The following is a 26,213-nucleotide window of genomic DNA, read 5'->3' on the forward strand; positions in this document are numbered from 1 at the left end:
ATTCAGCCAGGCCAATGTTTGCTTGTCTGCAGAGTCCCCCAATAGGTTTCCCACCAGGATCACTGCTTTTTCATAGAATCATAGAATATCAGGGTTGGAAGGGACCTCAGGAGGTCATCTAGTCCAACTCCCTGCTCAAAGCAGGACCAATCCCCAGATTTTTACCCCAGTTCCCCAAATGGCCTCCTCAAGGATTGAACTCACAACCCTGGGTTTAGCAGGCCAATGCTATCTCCCTCTCCCCCAGCCCAGTTTTTGCCATGACTGAGACCAGCACTCAATTTCTAGGAGGGACATGAAATACTAAAGGCAGTGGACTGAGCAGTATAGGCTGCATGTAGCAGGGAGGGGTTCACACCACTCGGTAGGCGCATTAACAAAGGGGAGAGGTGGTGCACCCTGAAACCATCATCTCTAAGGTGACAACTGAGTCAACTGCCAGTCCAACAAGTTACTGTCACTCCCCTTGGTCTCATTGTGGCATCTGGTCTCTCTTGTAACAGCACAGAGCTGAAGGCCCAACCCAGTCTCTCATTCTGTCAGCAGGTAGATGTCAGAGGTGTTTCCGGTCACTTGCAGACAACACTGGTTGTTGAGGAGAGTTGATTGACCTAAAGAGTCCTGCCCAGTTCAAAGCCAGCAGGATGATGGCTGCAGTGGTTAATGGGGGGGAATGTATGGAGGACCAACATAGATTGAAAAGACTACTTCAACCAGACAGTTGGGCTGGGAAGGGAGAGGTGAGAGGAGAAGACAACCACCAACTAAGATGAATTTAAAACAACAACAATAAAAAGGTCTGGAGCATAGAGCTCCAGATTATGGCTCTGAATTTCCAGCACCTCCTAAAAGTGAGTATTTCACTGCTGACCTCTACACGAGAGGTTCTGTGTCCAGTGTCCATTAGCCAAAGCAGTAGCACTGGGACCATCCTCTCTGCTGAAGATGGCAGCGATGAGCTGCAATGCTGGACAGCACGACACTAGGCCCCGATGTGTAGCCGCAAGACTAAAACCCGTGAGACATTTACATTGTGAGTCTTTAAAGTGCAGAACCTCAGTCCCAGTAGCAACGGAGGGAGTTATGCGACGGGATCCAAGGGAAGGGAATTCTAGATGTAATATTCAAGGAACAACCTTTGTACATCATCACCGATGCTTCTGTCAGCAGGTAAAGGGCTATACCCATGATACCGGTACCAACAGCACAGCTCAGAACCATAGCGTGAAGAAGATCTTCTCTGATGTGCTGCATTCTTGTGTGGCAGAAAGGAGGTCTAAATATTGACAGAGTTTAACTCTCACCAGTAACTGCATGATCATCAATCCACACACCACCTCTCTGGGTACAGCTGAGGAGCAGCTGTGAGGGGTGATTCCCAGCTCAGATCAACATAAACATGCTAGCTCTCCTCAAGCTAGCATGCTAAATACAGCTGTGTGGCTGCAGCAGTGACTAAGTACCCAGGGAGTCGGGCGAGATTGCAGTCAGGTGGCTAGCCCAAGCCCTTGCCTCCGTGACCACAGCCACACTGCTACATTTAACACACTAGCTCGTGTACGTTTACCCATGCTGGGAATTGCACCTCTCAGCGTTGTCCAGACATACGTTAAGAGGTCGGTAAATTTATCCCCATTGTACAGATGGGGAAGCTGTGGCACAGACAGGTGATGGACTTGCGCAAAGCCAAGCAGTGATTCAGAGCTGGGATTAGAACCCAGGCATTCCTGGCCCGCTCTCTTGCGCTCAAGACCAATAAACCATGTTTGCCTTGATTTGTCCCATGGAGTATGCTATTTGATTTGCACTGAAGTGAAGAGATTGTGCTGTAAACTATGACTTCCCGCCCCGAAGCTAACAGGGTGTGTGCCACCCATGTGGGCTTGAATATATTGTAGCCTGCTCTGCCAGCATGCTTTAGATTAGGCCATTTCCCACCCTGCCTATGAAGTGTTGAGTACAGTGCTCCGAGCCTTGGCGGGGTCAAGAGTGTCACACTTTTGGAAGGATATCTGTACTGCAGCTTCTTGATGAGCTCTTCAGGGGTAATGAATGTTCTGTACGTTGTCAAAAAGGCTTCACAGTACAGCACCAGATCTAAAGAGGAAGACAACAAAACCTCCGTCAATTGTGTCTTCAGAAGGAAGCATGCTCTATATTGAATCCTACCTTTATTGTGTCTTTACAAAAGGAAAAAAAAAGGTAATATGGAGGCAAACTTCTGCAAGAACAAATGAATATCCAGCTTTGCAGAAACATTGCAGTATTATTTCTTGTCAGCAGGTGGACCTAATGCACAAAAGCAACAGCAAAGTTCCCTCTGCCTCAGGGGTGGGCAAACTTTTTGGCCCGAGGGCCACATCTGATTGTGAAAATTGCATGCTGGGTCATGAATGTAGCGCTGGGGCAGCGGGTTGGGGTGCAGGAGGGAGTGTGGGGTGTGGGAGGGGGTGCGGTGTTCAGGAAGGTGCTCAGGGCAAGGGGTTGGGGTGCAGGAGGGGTGCCGGGTGTACGAGGGAGCTCAGGGCAGGGGGTTGGGGTGCAGGCAGTGTTTGGGGTCTGGGCTCTGGCCCAGCGCCACTTATCTTGAGTGGCTCCAGGGTGGCAGCGGCGCACAGAGGGGCTAAGGGAAACTCCCTCCCTATCCTGGCCCCACGCTGCTCCCTGAAGTGGCCAGCACCACATTCCTGCAGCCACTGGGGGAGGGCCTGTGGGTATCTTCCCCAAAGCTCCCACTGGCCATAGTTCCCTGTTCCTGGACAATGGGAGCTGCAGGAGGTGGTGTCTTCCAGTAAGGGCAGCAGAGCCCTCTGTCTCCCTCTTCCCCACGGGCTGCAGGGACATGGTGCCAGCTGCTTCCGGGAGTGGTGCAGTGACAGAGCAGGCAGGGAGCCTGCCTTAGTCCCACAGCACCATGGCGGTGGCAATCCCGCAGGTCAGATCCAAAGCCCTGACAGGCTGGATCTGGGCTGCAGGCCATAGTTTGTCCACTCCCGCTCTGCCCTGTTGGTCTGACTCTTGGCTGTAACACACTGAGATTTGCTTAGAGCATTCACCTAGAGGATCAGCAAAAATCATCTATCTCAGAGAAGAGGGTCTTTAATAGTAGGTCAAGCAAAAGTACAATAAGGCCTCTGACAATGGGTCCTTAGGGCCACTTTCACAGCATTACTGCTGATTTTGCAGAGTGTGCAAAAAGTAAGACTATTTCCAACAAGGGAAAGAGTTAATACCACTGCAAATATTGGCCAGTAAGGGGTGCTAGAGAGCATATAATATGCTGCTACGCCAGGGGTAGGCAACCCATAGCACCGGTGCCGAAGGCGACAGGCGAGCTGATTTTCACACTGCATGAGTCCTGGCCACTGGTCTGAGGGGCTTTGCATTTTAATTTAATCTTAAACATTTTAAGAACCTTATTTACTTTACATACAACAATAGTTTAGTTATATATTATAGACTTAGAGAAAGAGACCTTCTAAAAACGTTAAAATGTATTACTGGCACACAAAATCTTAAATCAGAGTGAATAAATGAGGACTCGGCACACCACTTCTGAAAGGCTGCTGACCTCTGTGCTATGCCAAGCCATCTCCACAACAGGACACCACTGGCTTTGTCTATAGTCATGGGAGCAGGAGATGGAATTTGAACATGAGAGTGAGAGATGCATCTATAAAGTTAAGCATGGAATGATGGCGTCACTTCATCTGGGAGAAAGCGGTAACAGTGGAGGCTAGTTCCTCTATGAACACAGGTGAAATGAGTTTGGCAGTCTCAGCCCAAACCCTTGCATTCTGGCCAGACTGATCACTTCTGTTCCAGAAAAGCTGCGACAGGAAAAAGAGGTTGCACATTAGGACTGAAATACATTGGCAGATCTTGGCGAGAAGGACTGGTCATTACAAGTGGAGGTTCATTAGGGGGTTTAGGCCAGGGTGGAGGTGTATTAGCAGAGATGCATGAGAAAACTTCCACAGCACCTGCACATGCCAAGTTTCCCTCAAACCAGGCACGTCACCCCCAAAGTTCCTGAACACTAATGTCAATCCATTGCTTTGTACAAGGGTTGGGGGGAGTGGAAGCATGACAATCACTCCGATCGGTCTGCAGCATTTCACCTGGCAGTAACCTGACACAGAAAGCTCCTTACTGCTGCTCCTACATCAGTGGAGAGCTGCTGTCTTTTAGTTAAAGATGATCTGATATAATCTCTAAAGCAGGGTGGATGGGTGGTCAGCTGTAATCCTGCATTTGCAGTGGGCGTGCACAGCCATGGACACTTAGCTGGCCCCAGGTTTTATTCCTAAAGACCACAAGTCTTCTTTTATCCCTTCTTCCACTTAGCTCTGCTACTCAAACCTAAATGGACAAGAAGCAGCAACAGGGAGCGGAGTTACATTTTTTCGGGTTTCCCATCCATTCAAAAGGCATTGTGAGGTAATATGGCTGGTGCGCTCTGGCACACAGACCTGCCAGGAAATTCATCTTTAAAGGAAAGCCACTTAACCATACCTCTTTCCACAGTTCAGCTGATAGATTTACAAGCCCTGAATTCTTCTTATCGTAAACTTAATTCATTAACCCTCTCTAAATACTGGGTTAGTATAGCATAAATTCCTCTGTTTTAACTTGCATCAACAACTTGGCACAGCATGCAGGGGTGAGTTTGCCAACTATTATAAGAAATATACTACACACCTCTCTCCCCCTCCCACTTCTCCCTATTGATGCAGGGATAACTGTTAACAGGAGAGGCTACTGCATGTCTAAAACACACAGTGATCTGCATCCCTGAGAAGTGTACGAGGCTCTTCACAGCCTTTCCTCGATGCATACAGTAATCATCATTTTCACACAAGTTGTCCAACATATATCCCTCTAGCAATTAGCTCTCCAAAAACAGAAACACGGTGGAAGAGGCTATTTCTAAGAGACTGTTGCGCCAAGAAAGAGCAGTGCTAAACTGGAGCTGATAAACAACCAATTCCACCTTCACCGTTTTCTCCTACGCTTCAGGAAAGGTCAGGAATATTTCTGTAGGGGTAAGTATGTCCTGGCTGGCTGCTGGGGGCTGGCAAGCAGTCTCAAATGCCTAATGCTACAGAATGAAACAGGGTTAATTTGAAAATGAAATCTATTCCTCTTTAAAATGATCAAATATGAGGGCTGAGTGGCTCAGTGGGTGAGCGTATCTGGCTGGCAATCCAGGAGAACTTCCTCGGTTTACACCAGTGCAAATGTCTCATGTTCACTCTTTGGAAATGCTGCAAAGCCCGTCTTTATTCACAGGGCTTGGGGAGGGAGGGTTGATGTTTGGGGAGCTGGATTTGGGGGTTTAACTGGATAGTTCAATTAATATTATCGTTATAATTAGAGTAGCGAATAGAATGGTTAAAATTTGAGCGCTCCGTGCTTTAAAATATGCAAAGTGTTAACATTATGAGATTCTGTGCTGAAAAATTCAAACAAATGAAAGAACCTCTCCATCCACCTCCCACTTTTATACATGACGACAAATCACCACTCGAGTTGGCATGATTGGTTACCCATGCATAAGAGGATTAGGGCTGGACCAGGAAGGATACTCCAGTTAAATTTGAGATGCACTGCTAGAACAATACTGGGACAGCTCACCCAAGGTGTTTGGCTCAATCCAGTGATATTACTCACTTCAATGCTAAGTTCACTCAAGCAATTCCCACCCCAACATTAAACTGAAGTCAACAGGTTACAGAGCACAAGTGTCACCTTGAAAATTGAATCAATGGCACAAGGTGCCATTCACAATTATTCTTCCCTAACCCAACGACATTTGTTTGCAGGTAGAGTGATGCCAAGGCAATAGTGGCATGCGTTTGCATTGGTATGCCTCGTTCTGCAGAGCTAGACTCTGGACACGGAAGAGTTAAAAAAAATCATTGCTGCTGAATTGAACGGTACAAGAGCTTAACCAGCTTAGCTCTGTTTCACCAAAGATCAACACAATCCCCTCTGCAACATTAATGCAGTCCTCCCCATTTTGTCCACATCTGCATATGGTAACACAGTTGACAGGCAACACTACAGAGGTTCGTAGCATAACCAGAAAAAAGCCACACCAAGCTGCAGACCCCCAGCTTGCTCCATTCCATTCACTGTACCTTTCCTGTCAGTCTCAGTCGCATGGACTAGCAAGATATCCCCGGATCCACCACGAACATCTGGCCCATCATCGCCCTGCAATGAGAAGAGAAACATGTTATGCACAGGAGACCAAGCCCCCTTTCAGCATGGTCTAATTCTTTAGTGCCTAAAATGCAGCGCTAACTTGTACATTTCTTGCAACTCACGCTGCAAAGCATGAGCTGGGACAAGGTGTCGAGTACCAGGCCAATCCTGTGATCTAGTGGAAGTGTTCCGCCTGCCATACCGAAAGACTCAGTTTTGACTTGCAGTTTGGGTCACTCACTCCTTCGGCCAGGCTGGGAAGTGCAGCGAAAGTTAAACGCTTTGCCTGTGAGCAGACGGAAGAGAAATATTTTGTGCTGCTCACTGGTGATCATTCCAATGGCTATTAAAGAGAAGCAAAAGCATGTGATCATACATCAGAGGCAGTTTGTATGCCTTATGATGAAAAGGGTGTAGAGTGAAAGCTGCACATTCAATCTTAACTTTGGCATTTCCTCTCTTTTGAATATTTAATACAGCATCCGTTCGCACAGTCAATAATTTGGTGTGTTCAATTTCCTAGGTGTGTGTGGTGAGGAATGGGATGATAAAGGAGACAGAAAAAGAGAGGGAAACCACATCTCCAAACTTAAAAAAAGGTGCTTCAGTCTCTAGAATGTCAAAGCTCATCTAGTTTGAAAAACTGCAAATAGAGCATGCAAATCCTATAATCTGGAACTATTTGGCTAGATGTCACCTGACTGCTGCTATCCTCAACCAAGTTCACGTGGTGGGAACAGAACTCAGATGTCCTAGCTTCCAGTCCCGCGCCTCACCACCATACCAAACAGCCTCTCCCTCTGTTGTACGTCCAGGAGTAGCACGCTACTAACATTATATAAAACTTCATCATTCTTAAGGGCTTTACATGGAATATTTCTGCAGAGAGGAGACTGGAATACTACCTGGCTCCCCTGCGCTATATCTTTGCTACTCCAGTATAAAAAGTACTGGAAATACTCCTGATTTACAGACATGGAGCAACCGTGCCTAAGATGTGATTTTTCAGGTGAACTGCTGGCAAGGCTTATGAAATACCACTTAAAGAATGAATAATAGCTTCCGGCTCTCCTGCAGATCTTGGCTGTCCAAAGAACACTCCTGTAAGTGCCAGTAAATGATATATTGTTCCTGTTTTCCAGAATGGCCCCTTGACAGTCTGAAAGCTTCAAAGGCCTTGTATATTCCCTTGACCCCTACATCAGAAACAGCTTTGTTCGGAATATCAGCAACCAAGTGTAGATGTCTGTCAATGCACCCAGCACCAAGCTGTTTCTCAAGTGCAGGAACAGCTATTTTGCTGAGTAGTTGGTTTGCACTTCTGCAGCCATTTAGCAATTCAGAAACTAAATACACTTAGTGCAACTTCCTGCTGGAGACTCATCCATATGCTAAGCCTCCATTCACACAGAGGCCATGTCTATACTACCCACTGGATCGGCGGGTAGTAATCGACCCCCGAATCGATGTCCGTACTCCACCTTGGCAGGAGTAGGCAGAGTCAATGGGGGAGCCACGGCAGTCGACTTGCCGCTGTGAGAACGGTCAGGTAAGTCAAACTAAGATACTTCGACTTGCTGAAGTTGCGTATCTTAGATCGATTCCTCCCTCCAGTGTAGACCAGCCCTTAGAAATACAGCAACTAATCAACCTGACTACTCACCCATGTTCAATCACTATATTTATCATAGGCTGTGTCTACACTGATCTGCACTGCAGGCTATCGAGTTACGAATTGCAGAGAGCACAAAAATGTTGCATTCTAACTGCCCCAGGTGGATGCTGATGGCATGAATGAAAAAGTACTTAGTTTGCATTAATATGGTACCTAGGTTCATGTAAACGTAGTCCTCTGTCAAACAGAACTATGTTAATGCGAACTAGGTACCTTTTCATTCATGCCAGCAGCATCCACATGGGGAAGTTAGAATGCAACATTTTGATGCGCTCTGCAATTCATACCTTATAGTCTTCACTGGGGTCCAGCACAGACAAGCCCTTGGAATCTCTGCTGTTGCATTTCAGATGCTGGTACAGGCTGAAGAGGTGGAAGACACAAGAACGTGCTGGTGTTCAATGAGACGGCTCGTGCTTTGTTCATCAACTCACAGTCTGATGCCGATGCTTCCTTTCCAGACTGGTGTCATTTGCTTTCCGCACAATTTACACACAAAAAGCTGCACCTCGTTGCTTCTGCAATCCAGTTTTTCCTTTTAGCTTGCACAGAGGGGGCTGTTTGATTCTCTTTCTCTACACTCAAGGTCAACCAGATTTCATTAAAGCACAAACCAAGAAGCATGAAAATGACTCTTGCAGGCACCTACCTCCTGCTTCAGTGTCAGCCGAGCCATAATTTCATTGTGATCAATCAGGGTCAGCTCATCTACCTCCTCCTCTAGTGATGATTCCAAAGCATCTGGTGACTTTTGCTGCCTGGGAGAGAGCAAAAGACCATCACGATCATTAATCATATAGATGGAGAAGCAGAGATCCAGGTCACATCGAGCGCATAGTGTCCAGGCCTTCATGAAATGGCCCAGATAATACAGGAAGTCTGAAACTCTCAAAGTCAGAGAAATCCCTTGCAAACAAATCTGAGTGGCTGGTACTAACACTACAGCTTTTTGCATCCCTGGAAAAGAAGAAAGACTGAGGCTGATAAGTGAAATCTTCAGGAACAGAGCACTTGTCCAGCCAGATTTCTGGCTATTAAATAGAATTGAACTACAGCGTGCATGACTGCACACTTTAGCATCTCCATGCACTGTCTGCAACATCATCCCTCATGTTATTACAACATGAGAACCAGGGAGCCAAATGATTTTGCAAACTTATGGATGTCGGAAAATAGACCATCCATGGCTGGAGTCTCTCTTTAAGTTAGTTCATAATCTGTTTTGCTGGCAGAGTGCTGAGATGACAAGATCTCTCTCTGTTGGAAGACATGACAGACATTCTAACTGTTTCTCTTCCTGAGTTACACAGCTACTCCCCTAGCTCCAAGGGGAGGTACTCTTGTTGTGTCTTGTACAGATTCCCCCTGCTTGGCTTCCTATAATACTATGTGCGAATCCTCCAAAGACACCTCTACTCCAGTGTCTGACCACCATGGAATAGTCTGTCTTTTCATCAGACACTAAGCTTAGTATGAGAGTTGTGTTGTTTCCTTCATTGCAACGATTAAAACCCTTAAAGCAACTGTCAACTTCCTTGAGACAGAGACAAAAGTTACTGTGTGTGTGTGTTGTATCATTGCCTCTTTGTTTATTTAGAATGAGGATTTCAAAATAACGCAGAGCCTGGAAGGGATATAAACCTTCCTGCTTCTGGGCATGGGCTAATCTCTAACTAACAAAGTCAGGAAGAAATTTCCTTTGGGTAGGTAATTCTGTTACTGCCTAACACAGGATTTCTTGCACCTTTCCTCAGAAGTAGCTGGGACTGGACACTGTCAGACAGGAGACAGGACTGGGCTGATTGTCTGATCCAGCACAGCTGCTCTTACGTAGAGGCTGCATCAAGCACTGTGGGTTAGTTAAATCACCCTGCGCAGCCTGGATTTTCCTTGTTAGGTGGGATTTTGTTTCTCATGAGACTGTCTAATGTAATGGGCTAAAAATCTTGACACTATCAAGTTTGCTGAAGGTAGAACACGAACATGTGGCTTGTTTGACAGTGGGTAGGACTAAAATAGCACTGCTCAGGCACTGCTGTTTTGTGGGGCAGGGGGAGCTGCAAGTTCAGGTCAGGCCCACCTCTCACCACCATCTCTGCATTCCTTCCCAGTGGTGCTGCTGTGCGAAGTGGAGTCTTTGGGGTGGCCGTCTTTGATGGCAGGAGATTCCTAGAAGAGAAAGAAGTTTTTGACCATTACGTGGGATCCTGCAATCACTGGTCATCCCACACTCACAACTTTGCTGCCTCTAAAAGCCCTTTACTGTAAATTCCTATGGAGGGATTAAAGATTGATGCAAATTAATGCCAAATGCCAGGAAAACACAGATGTTAATTAGACAGGAAATTTGGGAGCATCTCTGGAGACTTTAATGTAATTATTTTGGTTTGCTTTTAAGGTTGTGAAATTATGCTGACAGTTACAAAACACAAGTCAGCTGTTGATCTGGATCTTAACCTTCCTCCCAGACATTTTCATGAGCCCTTGCAGTTGACACGTACTTCACTTCTGCTGAATTAAATGCACTCTGCAAGACAGCTCTAAACTTTTCACTGCAACTCCTCTTCCTCTTCTAATTCCTTCCTAGTTACAGCCCCCCCAAATCCCACTTGTCATAATGTGTGGATGTAAGCTACTCTTCCTTCCTCATCTTTCCAATCAGATGAGGTTATCCAATGATGATCAACTGCTGTGGAAATGATGCTAATGTGTTTAAAAAAAAAAAAAAAAAAAAAGCAATCTGAACATAAGGCATATAATAGCAGGTATACAGTTCAAAGCATATAAGGATACACCTTAAATTAGCCATTTATTAAGGAGGAAAATAGCTATGAAAGGTAAATGGGATTATTAAGTTTACAGTGCTGCAGTTGAGAGCTATTTAGCACTACGCTGAGTGATCCTTGGAGGTTCAACATATCAACCTGAGAGGATTCAAACCAACTTTCTAAAAATCAGAATCACCCTAGAAATTTTACTGTCAAGCCTGGGATTTTTATGTATCTGCAAAGTTGTGCTAAGTTACGTATAGAGAGAAATGTTATAAAGTCTTATTTCACTGTTAAGAACTAGCTGGATGAGATGAATGAGGAGGGGGAATTGCCTGATTGTCAGAGGTGTAGACAGAAGGGAAGTGGTAGGAGCCTCGTTACCTGAGATGTTTAAAACTAGACAGGAATAAGCGCTAGACCGTATATTCCAGGGAACAATCCCACTTGGGCAGAGGAATGGACAAGACAGAACTTCACAGATCTTTTCCTTCGCTATTTTCTACAATGTCACAAGAAGATGATCAGTGGCACTGGAACATTTTTTATAGTGGGGGTGCTGCATCCCCCCCTTATCCATCTATGCCTCCTAGAGCTGACTCTGGGAATGGGGAGACATGGACAAGGGTAAGGGGGCTGAGGCTGGCAGCCAGAACCCTGGACATGGGGGCGGCAACTGGGACCCCAGGCACAGGGCCAGAAACGGATCCCGGCGTAAAACCTGAGGATTCTGCAGCCCCCCCCCCCACACCCCTAGTTCCCACGCCTATGAAGATAATACCCTCTGTGATATGATTTACCCTGTCTCTTGTAGGAAACAACTAAGATGAGCCCTGAGCAGAGGAGGAGGAAAGGGTTAATAGACTATATTAATTACTTACTTTGTGTCCCAATGGTGATGAAAAAGGATGGCATTTTATAAACACACAATTGATTTTAAAAAGCCAAAACAGTTAAGAGTATTAGTAAAGAACTGGCAGTGCCAAAGATGCTGCACAAGTCAAGACTTGTACCTTTCAGGAGAAAAAAAAAAAACAACCAAAAAACCCAGCCCTCATGCACACAGCCCTAAACAAACTGCAGAGTACACTGAAGCAGCTTTAAAGGAAAAGCAACCACTATGTTCTTAAAAACGTTCACCCAAAATCTCTGAAGCCAAGCAAGCATCATCTGCTCTCCATCCAAACTGAGATTCCCCTCTAGAGAGAAAACCAAAGCAGACAAGCAGAATGGCCCACCATCAAAGCATTGCATTCAGCAAAACACAGAAGCACCACAATATGCAGAAAAGACTTATAAAAAGCACGTTATGCGCTGCATGAACTCAGCATGCACCAAGCAGCCCCTTCCAGTTTACTTACTCCTTCAGAGTGAGGGAGTTCCCCGTTGCTTTGGCCAGAGGAATACAGATTGACGTATTCACCCTCACCAGCCTCCTCACTGGCGTTTTCACTCTATGGGAGACAGATGAAAGGAAATGTGTCATGGAGTCCCCGCGCCCAGCACTTAAGCCTAACAACATGTGCAAGTGAACATGCCTGGCCCATGCTCTGGCAAGAAATGATCTCTCCCCACCCACTGGCACTTGGGCTGAGAACCTTTCCTCTGGCACCAATGGAAGACTGCCACAACTGTCTTCTGGCTCTGTATGTTCACTGAGATAATCGCTATTTCCCACTTCACAAGGACTATCCAGAAGGCCAAGAGGTATGGCAATCAGCAGCAGCAGAGCAGCATGGATTGGCATGTGAGAGCTATCATGGAAGCCAACTGTTGGAGATCATAGTGTGTAGCCAAACGCAAACGCAGATTTCAAAGTTATAGTTTAAAACAAAAACACCACAATGGGACCTGCCACAGTAATCATGGCTTGATCTTGCAGTGTAGATAAGACCAGACTGCGTTCCCAAAGCATTCCATATAGCACAGGATTTTAGCATAGCTTGGAAATGTCATTAGAAACACAGCTCAGATCATATCTACGAATGCAAGACAAAACCACATTGGGCGTGGGGAGGGGAGGATGCACGGTGTTGCAGGGAGGTCCCACAACAAGGAAAATGCAACAGTGTAGTTAGGACTGAAGAATCCGAAAAGCAATTTCTCCTTTGCTTACTTGACAAACCCTGCATTTAGGAAGGTGCTCCCCCTACAGTCAGAACCACCAAACAGGTTTCAGAGTGGTAGCCGTGTTAGTCTGTATCATCAAAAACAACAAGGAGTACTTGTGGGACCTTAAAGACTAAGCCCACGAATGTTTATGCCCAAATAAATTTGTTAGTCTCTAAGATGCCACAAGTCCTCTTTGTTCTGTCAAACCACTAAAGTGCCTGATCTCAGCTTTTTTGTGGGGAACAGAAACTCTTGAATTCTAGTCTTTACAGGCAAGTGAAAGAACCGCTTAGTTTAAAAATGTAGCTGCCGCGCACAAGCCTCCACATCTGTTTTCTTAACAGATCTGGAACCTTAAACTAGTGTTGCCCAAACTGAGACCATTCTCCAAACAGATCAGACCAATACCTCTGGCTGAGCCAACCAGTGCCTGATGCTGCCCATTCAACAATGAGCACGCTAATCAGCAATGGAGCTCAGGCTGTCTGCAGTCAGAAAGGGGTTTGGAGAGGCCCCCAAATCTGTTGCAGATCAGAGAGGACAGTAAGCAGTTAAAACGCACTGAGGCCCAGTCCAGAGGCTCATCATTAAGGCAGGGGTGGGAAGCCTAGAGTAGCAGTCACAAAAGCCCGAAGTTCTAACAACCAGAGTGCGTATGAACCAGAGGTCAAGAACTACTGTCTTAAACAGATTTTTTTTAAAATGCTCTGCCTCTCCCTCCTTTCTTCAAAGTCACACCACAACATTCCTAGGCAGCTACAACTATTTCTTTACCTCTCTCTTTCACCACCAGTTTAATATTTAGGGAGAGAGTTTCCAACCTGCCTGTTTCTCTCACTACTTGTGAGCTTCTCTTTTATATTAAACGATCTCTCTGTCTACACACACAGAAATCGCTTTAGCTCACACCGGGGGTAAGTGAACATGTGTATTAAAACAAGTGATAGTTCTTTAAAAACACATCCTTGGATTAAGGTGCATTATCTCTTTGGATATTCTCACCGAAGATGTCTGGAGAGAATCAGTGAAAGAGGTTTCAGAAGGAAGGCAGACAGAAGCATTCCCGTTAAAGCTGCTCTCCTGAGAAGAGGAGTTTGGCACATCCACAGTGCTTGGTGACTGGCTGGCTGTGGTTGGCACCGCTAGGTCAGAGGTCTGAGATTGATGGACAGGTGGAAAAGGCGGGGTGGAGGAAGAAGAGGAGGTAGAAGAAAGAAAAGGAGGAATGCAAGCTTGGTTGTGAGGCACAAAGTCCTGTGAGTAGGACCTAAACACAGATTTGTACTACAGGATGCAAAATGAACAACGCAAAAACAAAGAGGATGGGAAAAATAAAGAGACAGACAAAAGAAAAAGTAATTAGATTAACAGCAGTTTAGCAGTGACAGCACAAGGTATTTCTAACAAAGGCACCTCTTTGTTGAGAGGCAAAACTAAACGGAGACAGTATTATTTTATCACCTACATACAAGAGCTGGAATCACTAACTGAGACATCTGCCAGATTTTCTCTAGGTAAGGCATGTTCCTTTTTGATTAGCAGGCTGCTCATTTAACTGAAGACAGGGAAAGGGGACAAATGGAGGCCTTCGGTCATTGGTGGAAAAGGAGATTCGGGCTATTTTTGTACAAATAATGACAAAAGCTGCACCCTGCAATCGCGTGAGCCGGTGAAGACACACACAGGTATACAGATACCACGATGATGAGAGAGTTATAAGTACCGAGACAGAGAGAAGTATTCTGTGTGCATATTACTTTTTCAATGGATTTCCATGGGACATAAACTTAAAAGGCTGTTTGCCTCAACTATATAATTTAACAGCTATTGTGAAAATTCTGCTCCGTAGATCTAGAACCATGCAGAACACAGAGGAGAATGTCTAAACATTGTCTTCAAAGTTATGCTGAAAGATAGTTAAATTACAATCACAGATGCCATTATTCCTTTCCACTTGAGAAGTGCTAATTGCCCTGAGGAGCAATGAACTCTACATTAAAACCAACCTCTCATTCATTGGCTCTCAGAGAGTCTACTGGAGATGAGATGAAAGGAAATACACAGTCTATACGAAACTCTCTTGTGCCACATGTCCTTGCTTTCTAGGGTGACCAGATGTCCCAATTTTATAGGAACAGTCCTGATATTTGAGGCTTTCTCCTATATAGACTCCTATTACATCCCCCACCCCCTGTCCCGATTTTTCACACTTGCTATCTGGTCACCCTATTGCTTTCAGACTCTTACCCAGACAGTACTGAATGGGAGTAAGGTGGAGGGAGTACACCATGCCAAGGGAGCTACAAGAAAACCCTCACGTATCACTACCTTTGTTACTGGTGAGGACTGCAGTCAGGATGACTCAAAACCAGGAATTTAAATAATGAGGCAAATGAGGCTAAATCTGATGGTTACTGGTGTATTTTAAAATGTGCACAGGAATACAGCCAAGAAGCCTGAAGGAAGAATCAAGTTATCCAATAAGCTTGGGAGAAGCTGTTGTACATCTTGCCGATGATGGACTTGAATGCACTGCATAAGCAGAGTACTTTGCTATGATTTGCTGAAACCAAGCTGGACAGAAATGCTGCTACATTACGAGAAAGAGGCGGGGGGGGGGGAGGAGTGATCTCTCAAAATAATAAATGAGGCATGAACAGATCATAAAAATGAAGTCCGTCACCTGAAGCAGAGTGACAGCATTTGGATGCGTATGTTTCAGTCCTTAGCTTTATTTTTCATCTTGGAAATATTTAAATGTACAATGGCAGTAAAATCTAAATCAAGGAGAAATCAAGACATGCCTCAGGCCAGGGTCTGAGTATTAAAGCGTTACCACTACAAAGTGATAATGAAACAAAATGAAAAGGTCAGTAGCTAGATTTTACTTTACTCCTGGAGTAGTTTCCCCTTCTTGTGTTGTGTGTGGAGCCTGAGCTAGTCTCTCTCTCTCTGTTTCCGGAGCCTAGACTGAATCGCAAGACAGGACACCACAGACAGGAATACAGGGGGGTGCTTTGGAAACAGAGCTAAAAAGACTAGACCAAAAAAATAAAAAAGCAAATCTTTCCCACATGCGTGTAGCTAAGAGGAGTCCAGCTCCGGGGCCTGCTATTCTCCCTTCCTGTCCATTTCTTTACAGATGAGCAGGGCTAGCTCTGGGGAGACTGTCAACTTTTGGTGTGGCCTTAGTAATGCTGACAGGTCTAATCTCTATTTACTTTCAACTGTTTGCATAAAGGCTCCACTTTTATTCATTTTCACTTGCCTGGCACAAAACGCTAAATCCCTAGGAAGACTCCAGGCTCATGACATCATTCTGGCTCAGCAGATTGATTCTGCCTGCCCTGTCTCCCTGATATTTCATGATCTCATTAGTGTTAGTATTCGGATAATGCCACATGGTCCAGGCTAGTCCTCAGTTAGGATGGGGAGCAATGTGAATGGGGAATGTGGACTAGCTACCAAATACCCACAATAAAAGGCAGCTCAGCTGCACTTTTAACATTGTGGTCATAACAATGGAATTTATCTGCTCCAATTAAACCAAATCTTCATCCCAAACATGACCTGTGTCCCTACTAACCTATCTTTATCCTCCTAGGGAGCGTTCTGCAGGATGGACTTCCTGTTGCTACAGGGGACAAGAGACTTATACACTATACAATATATATAACTTTGCACTTACATAGTACATTTCATCTGAGGATCTCAAAGAGTTTTGCAAAAGGCAGCTGTTCTCTCTCATTAAACAGACTGGGAAACTGAACACAAAGAGGACCTAAATGGCTTGACCAAGCTCACAGAGAAAGTTAGCAGTAGGGCTGGGAATAGAAACCAGGCCTCCTGACCTTCGATCACTCTGCTCTAATTACTAGACAATGCTGAACTCAAAATCAGACTCATTTGTTTCTATAGCAGAGGGGGTTTATGAACTAGCATTTCATCTTTGGAGATGAGCTTCAGAGTTGATTTAGGTCGCAAGTGTAAGGAAATTGGTAGCATAAATCTAATCCATTTTGGCCAGAGCAAAACTTTCATAGTACAGTAAAAGCTGTTTTATCCAGCTTTTGGGGGAATGGGGGGGTGCCAGTAAGTGAAAAATGCTGGTTAACTAAGAGGGAGGGAGTTTGGGTGCAGGAGGGGGCTTGAGAAGTGGTTTCTCCCACCCAATGGGATCTGCGGAGCTAGCACTCAGGGCGAGGCGGAAGAAGCATGCAGAGCCGCCTGCAGCACATCTGCCTAGGAACAGCCGGGACAGACTGACACTTGTGCGGAGCTGCCCAAGGTGAGCAGCCCCCAGATCCAGCACCCAAGTCCCCTCCTCTGCACCCAAACTCTCTCCCAGAGCCCACGCTTCACACCCCCTCCTGTGCCCCAAACCCCTGCCAGCCCCACATCAACCGGACTATAAACCACAATTTCAACAAAGATCAGAAATGCCAATCTATAGAGCTTTCCGGGTGGTGAAGTGCAGGATAAAACAGCTTTTACTGTACTTGACAAAACTGGCACATTTAGCTCAGACCTGATCTAAGTCTGCCACAGTGTTTCTCAACCTTTTTGATATGAGGGATCGACTTGCTGCCTTCTTAAACAGCGTCAGGGAGCTCTCAGGGACCAGCGCTGGTCCACAGACTGGTCGTTGAGAACCACTGCTCTAGAGGATCAGTGAGTGATGATACAATGTGCTGCACTGAGGCAGAATGAACTGGTAGATGTTTCAGGTTGAGACTGAGGCATACCTCAAGGGCTTGTGAAGGAAGCTTGCACCAGTGTCTGTCTCAACCAGTTTAAGACAGATATTAGTCTCAATTCAAAAGCACTTTAGTGCCCAAACATACCAAAACATTAAATTCAAAAAGTTGGGAGGGATATGTGTTAATTAATATAAAGTTCTGTACTTAATGGGTCTCTCTTCTCTGTCCTCAATAGTCCCTCAAAATGTGATCTCAAAATGGGGTTCGTAGAAGATGTTACTGTAAAACATGGTATCAAAGAAACACACAAAATCTATTATTACATGATGTTTACAGGATACAGACAAGAACTCAGCTTGCTGTTATGAAGGAAGCAGCGCAGGGGATGCTCTCTAGGCTGCAATTAATTAACCCTGCTACTCTTGCCTAACAATTTTGGAATACTGGGTCTTTTACAAAACATGCCAGCAAGGCCCCTCCTTTCTGCTACATTTCAGCCTGCCTGTGAGCAGCTCTGGAATTCAAACTATGCACTCATGCTGGGACAAGAGCCAAGCATGAAGCATACTTTTAAAGGGGGAAAACACCCAGTGTTTGAAATACTGTCCCATATGGTTCCCATTTCTGCTAATCTCCAGCCTAGCACACAACTGCAGCACGGGCTGCTACAATGACTTCAACAGGGTCTGAGCAGAGGAGATTTCTCCTAGAAACACTGCTGCTCATTTAAAACCATATTGACTTGGAGTTGGGAGAGAGGAGAGTCCATTCACTCAATGGAATTGCAACAACAAAAATCACAGCTGAGAGTTTATCTTGGAAACTGGTTAGGGCTTGCTGTTCGTCCCATTTCAGAGAGGTTTCTGCAGGGTCAGCAAGACTTTGGCTCTGGCCGCACTGGGACATACTCAAACTCCACAGCTTTGTTTGTTTGTAAGCTGAATACTTCCAAATTAACTTCAGGGAAGCCAGAAAGCATGCAGTGTGCAACCTGAGCCTTTGGGGAAGAGCACTTAACTCTCCACAAACTCATCCCATGCAAATACCAGGCTGCCTGAGACTAGTACTGCTCTAGCACAGCCTTCCAAGAGGCGCTGCCAACTACCAGCACTAGGAAAGTTAGCACCAGTGTGCAACTGCTGTTATTCCCTGAAATGAAGTTCTGGCCGCAGATTTATCTGCTTCTCTCCTCACTAGGCATGGATGGGTGGCTATAGAAAGCCAACACAAGTGAAGTTCTACATACATTCACATGTATATTCAGAAATTGTTTTGGGGAGGCAGTTAAATATTTCTGTGGTCCTCAATTAAATTAGGCCAGAGGAGACTGATGTGTGGTGTGCATAACACAGGTATAAGGAATCCCTTCTCCCCCACTTGTCAGTGCATTCACGTATCATTTGCCATTCTGAAAGCACTACAAAGAGTACTGGGTTTGAGGCAGGAGTGGTCTTATCTCACAAGGACAGTAGAGAGCAAGCTTGCCCACACCTGAAAGCTTACCTGACACTAAAATCATTTCGACTCAGTGTCTTGTTCTCTGTGACAGGACTTCAGGAATTGCATCACTGAATATTTCCAACTGTTTGCATCAAGGACAACAGCTTTACACCACTAATCTCCTCAGTGTCTCAGGATGTCCCAGCGGTCAGTGTTGCTATAAACATTACCTTGGATTAGCTGGCAGCAGATGAACCCACTGTGCACTTATTGCAGATGTGATGTTGCGCTACTCCTATCGGGGAGGTGTGACTACATACACCAGCCAGGACACGGTGTTTACAGGTCGATGTTAATTGATTCTGAGACATAGTCATCTACATCATAAACACAGAGCTGGACTCAATTAAGTGGCTGACAGAGCATTTATAACATCTGCTTGAACAGCCTCTGTCCTGGCCATACGACTCACCTCACTCTTTTTAAATGCTGGGGAGTGTAGCAGATGAATGGCTCAAGTTTTCTATTCCCCTGTGTGGGTGGCCTCCAGGCTAAGCTGAACACACACAAGCAAAGCTCTACCTATTTAGCTGGGAAAATACTGGATAAATAAACATGTTCATAGGCCCCACTGACAGTGCTACAATCCTGGCTTCTCTTTGTAAGCCACAGCAGCAGTGCTATGGTGCTGGTTTCTCTTTGCAAACTCCATCAGCAGTGCTATGGTGCTGATTTCACTTTCGTTCGAAGCTATGAGAACACAATCTGATGCACAGACAGAGCATTAATGACTGCACTGTAAATACCACTGCCAGACGCAGCACATAGCTCTTTAGAAGGCAGAGCTTGAGGCCTCTGCACAGGAGAAGAAGAAATAAAACTTCTACAGTGGAATGGAGTTTATCTAGCAAAAGAGGGCTGCACTTAGCTACATCTGCTGAGCAAGAGATATGGTTCCAATTTTATACACAAAACTAAGACACTGGAGGAAGTGGTTTTCACAGGAGACACAGTGATGCCAGCACTTCACAGCACTATTAATACCACCATGCAATCCTGCTGTGGGTAGTGGAAATAGAAATAAAAGCAGAAGGAAAACAAAACAGGAAAAGCAAAACAATGCTGAGAGACTGACAGCTGATTATATGCATGCAAAGCTTTTTTTCAAAGTAATGAGTCAAATCCCGTTTAAGTCGCAAGTGAATTGAACATGATCTAATTCTAGTCCCCAATAGATAGTTTTTTGCATCACTGAACCATCATATCTGTGGCAAATTGCCGGTACTGTTCTGCTGGGTCTCGCGCTTTCTCTTCTCTGGGGTAGGTTCAGGGCGCTATTGCTTGCCTCTGAACCAGTTCTTAATCATTCCCCTAGTGTCCTTGGAGGAGGGGAGTGGAGAGGGAGGGACCTGGGCCCGCCCTCTACTCCAGGTCCCAACCCAGGGGCCCTGGGGTTGTGGTGAACCACTTGACTAGCGGTTTCTTCCCCTGGGTTACTTCCCTCTCATACCCGTCAGCTTGTGAAGGGCTTCTCGCCTCTCTTCTATACAAGCCTGGTGCCCCTTACCTAGGGTTTCTGTTGGGCTTCCCAATCCACCGCAGCACTCCTCCAAACCTTCTATTTCTCTCTGGACAAACTCTTCTCGTCTGCAATCTGCACCCTGCTCCAATCCAACCTTTCTCCTTCAACTACCACACCCTGTCTGACTGAAGCAGGGGTTTATATCCCATGACTGGAGTCAGGTGCTCTAACTGGAGTCAGGTGCTCTAACTGGCCACAGCTGTTCTAGTTAATCTAAAGCAAACCTTCCTCCCTTGGCAGGGAATAAGGCCCCCTGCTAACACTCTTATGCTGCCTTCTGGCCATGCTGTATCACATATCACTCTACACAACTGGCAGTCTCTGCTCAGGACTTGAGTAGCAGGGAGTGTTGTAGATCAGAACTGAGCTCTCTGAGCAGAAGCAATGGAAGGAGCAGGGGGGGAAATGTACACTGCATATGCCGGACTCTAAACACTGATAGCTGAGCATACAATAACACTAAATTAAAAAAAAAGAAAATCAGCTATTGAGAATTTTCCATGATCTTGCTCAATTTACCAAAGAACTTCTAGAAGTAGTGACAGCTGAGTATTGAACAGCAGTCTTTCCCTAAGGAAACTATTTGCACCGTCTGCAAGAGTTGAGAAGCCAGTTCAGTTTCTAGAAAGATATTTGCAACTTTTCACACTTTTAAAAACAATTAGAGAGAGGCATGTCATTTCTCCATAGTCAAGGATGAAGACAGTTTTCCATTAGATGTACCTACAAGTACATGTCTGCTGAACCTGTTGCAATTGCAAACAGACATTTGAGTAAGGAAAAACTACCAAGTGGTAATTGGATTTGTTTTAAGTCTTCCTGCACTGTTCAATGGAAAATGTATTGAGACACAGTGGTGTATCTTGTGTCTCTGTGGATTTCAGATATGCTCACCATTACTGCTCCTATGCATCATTCTCCAGCTGCCAGGAAGTAACGAGGCTTGAAGTCTGCTGTTCAAGACACCAACCCACTCACTTCCAGAATCAACCAAAGAGATGCTGAAATAAAGGACAATACCCATCTCCACAAGAGTGAAGGAGGGTGAACTGCAGGAGGAAGGAAGACTACAGCAATTACCAATTTCCTATTGTACACCTCCTTTTCTATCATCTCACAACAGAAAGCAGCCCAAAAACAAGAGATGAGATTCCTTAATCAGACATTAACCACACTATCTAGTTGAGATTAGTCCCAACAATGCGACTTGTAAACGTGATTCTCCAAAGTTTGGTTAAGACAGTGTAGCAATCCTTACTATTTCAACCCATATTACAAACACCACCTCTGTGAGTGGAAGGTCAGACCTGAACCAGAATTGGTGGAAAACAGATGTGAGCCACTCAAGATCTGCCTCTATCTAATAAGCGCCATTACCTCTGCCACGAGGCCTCTGCAAAGAGGGGCATTACCTCTGCAAAGAGGGGCAAAAGTAACGTTAGAGGCTGACAAAGGCAGATTTTAACCCAAACGTGGAAAAATCAGGCCTCTTGAAAATTGTTTCCCTATGGAATACATTACAAAGTGTAACAGAAAGGGAGAAAAACCCTCAAATTCACTGAGGCCCCAACTAACGTGACGGCTGGAACTGAAGGGAATTCTTCTCTCCCCTAGCAATGCTTCAAAATGGGGAACCCCTGGCCAGTTCAAACACACAGCTTCAGTGCTGCTCAGGTAAAAGGGAACTAACTCTCACCCCCATCACCACAAAACCTTCGTTAGTCTGTCTGTAAAAGAAAAAGCCCCTACAAGCTGTAGCCTCCCCATAGTTCCCAGACAGCCAGAATACTGGTTACCAAAGGGCTCACAGGCTGATCTGCATGCCTCCAATGAAAAAGAAAATTCAAACTCTAATAGAAGTTGGGAGAGGTCCAGCAGGTTTCTTAATACACTATAAAACCACCAAAGAAAGGCAGCTCTTTCTACAAATACACAGACCACCACTTCCTGCAAGAGAAAGGTCAGCATTCTCACTGACTTACGGTCTTGGCCCTGCTCTGGAGACTGAGACATAGACTAGAGTAAAGGCTGGGCCTTAGCCTCTAGGTGAAAAAGCAATGCAAAAAATGCCAGTGTCATCAGTCAGTCACAGTATGCTCCTCAAGGAAGTTCTCTCTCTCCACCAAACGCCCAGGGCTCTACTGGAGAGGTACTCATCAGTGTTCCAGGACGCCCCCTGCAAAAGTGTTGGGGCAGGCACAAAGGTGTTGGGACAGAAAAAAATCCCCAGGCACTGAAGAGGTGGCTTCCCTTTCTTGTGAACAAAGCCCCAGCTCTAAATGGTACTGTTTTGGGAGGCTGCAGGCAAGCGAGCATTGGTACAATGAACAGGCATATCACACAGCTGAGATGAAGTAGGAGAAGAGATCCAGAAGGCAATCTGCTGTGAAACTTACTAAGGGGAAGGGCTAATGAAACCCCAACGGCTCTGCAGTGAGGAAGGGAAAAGGGAGACTACAGCATAGCATTCCTCACAACTACAATCAACCAACCTGACCCTGAAACAGCAGGGCATCCCAACCCTGCCTAAAGTGCTTACCTGAAAGGTCTGTGTTTGCAAGCCAACTTTCCTTACCATGGTGGGACCGCAAATCATGCAGCCCTGGTGAAAGTGGGAGGAGAACAGGAAAGGAGAAGGCGGGGGAGAGCAGGTAAGACAGCTTTCACAGAGGAGAGAAGTAGAAAAAGGTTCCATGGTCTGCCCGACAGGTAGAGTCCCACTCTCTCCGTCAGCAGCTAGGGCTGATCCTGACTAGAGTCAGAATAGAAACTCAGACACAGATACATCAGTGGAAGCCTGTGGCTCAGATGTGACCCCTCCCTGTACAGTTGAGAAAGTGTTTCAGAAGCTTTGTCCATTTTCCCCTAATGCATTTCAGCATCTGCTCCCTCTGCAATCAAATGCTAATATAGAACCAGGTCCAGGAGCAGGGAAGACAGCTGGCTAGATGCACTCTTCGTGTGTGGCTCAGACACCTGTTTGGGTGTCTGTTGCTTTCTCCTCCTTTTCTGTGTATCAGATGAGAAACAGCCGTGAACAAAGAGGAGGGAGCTAGGGAGTCCAAGTGCACTCCTTGCTTCCAGGTTAAGGCACCTCAGACACAGGAGGAAGTGGATAGGTGCTGATGCCTTTGTACTGGCCATGAATAAGGAGTCTGCTCTGTCAAGACATTGTCTCTGTAGGTTTCAGGATGAAGTGAGGTCCCACAAGGGAGAATTATGCAGGCAAATTCCACAAATTCCTGAAGGAAACTCTACAGGGATCCGCTTTTCTTTAGTAACAGAGGATGAATTTAGACAGGGTTAGCAGTGAGACAGCACCGTCAGCGAAGAGACTGAAGCATTGCACAGGGACATTGTGTGAAGTCAAACCTTCACTTGCGTGAAGGCTTGAAGTGTTTGACATCTGTTCTTCTGAACTCACGAGGAATCAGGCTGCTCACCCAAAGGAACTGAGTGAAAGAGAAACAGGGGCAGCAATGGCCCTCAGGCATACCCTATTTCTTGGCTTACATCACCACTGTCCTCATTTTCCTAAAGCAAAGATTCAATCTGGGTGTTAGGTCAGTTCATGGGCTCTTGCGGCTCTTGTCTAGCCTCCTATTCTGGAACGACATTTTCGACGTAGTGTCCACTCTTCTTCAGGGCACTTGCACAATCATGTTGAAGGCAAACAGCCTTGTATGCCACATAGTTCATAAGGACAATACAAACAGAACCCACATCCGCATAATGCTACCAGGGCTGCAAGTCCTAAGAGCAGGCTTCCACTTGCACAGATGGGCATTGGTTCATCTCTCCAGGATGGAATAAAAAGGCCAAAACCTATTATCCAAACTCTCTGAAAAGCACACTCGTAGAAAAGCTCACAGTAAAAAATGCTCCTCTTCTGAGATTAAGTGGGGAGGATTAGGCCCAGACCCAAGCAGTGCAAGAGATTCTGCCATCCAGAATGGAAAAGAAGCACCATTAGAGGTGTTTGTACAGCAGGGTAGTAGGGTTAGAACAAAGAATGGCTGGTTGAAGAGAAGTGGTGAACGCACATGTGAGTGGTTACAGAGCAGACAATGTGGATTTCAAATTGGGAACTATGTTAAGAGGAAAAGCCCGCTATTAACTAAAAAGAGAGGATTTTCATAAAGAAAATGGCTGAAAGAGGTATTTTTAGACTGGGAAAAGGACTAATGGACAGGATTGCTATGCTCAAAGGAGTTGGTACAGTGATGCCCATAAGCCTTTATTTAGCAAGAGACCAAGCTATTCAAAGCCAGTTAGGCAGCACAGAAAAGCAATTCCTTCACGTGGAGCTCCGAGGCCCGTGAACTCAAGGTGTAGCTAACTCCTGGGATAGCAGATGATAAGATCTGCAGCTTTCATGCGGCCTTGCAGCTAAACCTCACAGATTTGTAGAGGGATGTGTATTCCCTTTGGATTTGCATCCTCCCTTCCTTTCCCAGACACAGACACATGAAGAGAAAAACTGCTAACCAAGGCAACTCTTAGAGGATGGCCTGGGCAGGGAGACTGTGATGAATTGCTCACACACTGCTAATGGGCAACTGTTTCATTTCTTTATTAGGTTTGACATCCTGGTATTGATTTAAGAAGGCTTTGCTTCATGTATAGAACAGAAAAAGATTAATGTAGAGGATGGATCATTTTAAGAGACTTGATAATCAGCATTGACTATTTGGTACACAGGAAGCTGATTCTTTAGTTGTCCTGTGTGTGAAAGGTTTGCTGTCCCAAGCATTAAATCCCTGCTGAGACTGGTGGGCAGCCACAGCTTAATCCTTTAACAGGTTTAGTGTTCTTCCAAGTGTTCATTTAAGTGGACTTACTGTGGCTAAAGAGAGGAAGAAGGAGGGCACAAGGATGGCAGAGTGAGCAGAACATGGCAATTCACTTGAAAATATTACTACCACAGTTCACTACATTCCTCACAGAAAAATGCATGGAAAGGAATGACTGTACAAGTCCCCTTAGTTAATGTCCACAAATAGATTAACAGAAGGTTTCTAGCACTTCTGTGTCCCCAGCAAAGGGTGTTATCCTGGTAATGATCCAATTCTCTATGCTGTTTCACCTCTTCTCTTTTATTAGGGTCAGGAAAAACCATGAATGTGAAAATCTGTGCATTGGTGAAAACCACCCTTACGATATTGACGTGGGTCTGCTGCGAAGCATGTAAAGACATTGATTTTGTAGCTCAGAGACAAAGGGGCACTCATAATTAAAATCTCATTTCTCCCTGAAAACTTTGTCCCTTTTATAGCCACAAGCAACAACTAAGATTACTACAATTCACAGGCACCAGTGAGAAAAAAGGCTACATTCTGCCTTTGACAGCACTTTGTGTAGTCAGTTTCACTGTTTCCCCTGCTCTAAATAGCTAGTTTCTTCCTTACTGGAAAAAAACCCTTAAAATCACCAATAGGGGAGCAGAAAAACCCTTAAAATTAACTTCAAGTTAACAGTGTCCATTTAAGGCCAACTAAGATGGTTTTAAAAATAAAACAAACTGTTTATATTTTAAAATCATTAACTGATCATATGTATAGCCTTAAAATTGCTAAAAAGAAGTTTATTTTAAAAGTAAACTGTAAGGATTTTTACCTGACAAGATCAGGTCTTACAGTGCTGTGTTTTGCCTACAAGAGTCAATTCAAACAGAAAGCAATGCAGGAGTTAAAACGCAGGACTACAAGTCAGAACTTCTAAGTTCT

At 45.3% G+C, this 26,213-nt stretch overlaps 1 protein-coding gene across 6 annotated transcripts in view; it reads right to left on the reverse strand.

The window, feature by feature from the left end:
- RAPGEF1 (Rap guanine nucleotide exchange factor 1) overlaps positions 1-26,213 on the reverse strand; it is a 72,978-nt gene that overhangs the window by 11,315 nt on the left and 35,450 nt on the right. For 2 of the 6 annotated variants that reach the window (XM_032797623.1, XM_032797622.1), the window contains exons 11-16: positions 13,768-14,049; positions 12,015-12,107; positions 9,966-10,054; positions 8,535-8,643; positions 6,144-6,219; positions 2,013-2,097 (exon numbers count right to left, since the gene is read on the reverse strand). In XM_032797623.1, the coding sequence (XP_032653514.1) occupies positions 2,013-2,097; positions 6,144-6,219; positions 8,535-8,643; positions 9,966-10,054; positions 12,015-12,107; positions 13,768-14,049 (734 nt within the window). Of the gene's footprint in view, positions 1-2,008; positions 2,098-6,143; positions 6,220-8,534; positions 8,644-9,965; positions 10,055-12,014; positions 12,108-13,767; positions 14,050-26,213 lie in introns of all 6 variants that reach the window. The other 4 variants (XM_075060662.1, XM_075060661.1, XM_075060660.1 and 1 more) reach the window with 3 other exon arrangements.

This window comes from Chelonoidis abingdonii, chromosome 24 (genome assembly GCF_003597395.2).
Source record: "Chelonoidis abingdonii isolate Lonesome George chromosome 24, CheloAbing_2.0, whole genome shotgun sequence".
Taxonomy (NCBI): Eukaryota; Metazoa; Chordata; order Testudines; family Testudinidae; genus Chelonoidis; species Chelonoidis abingdonii.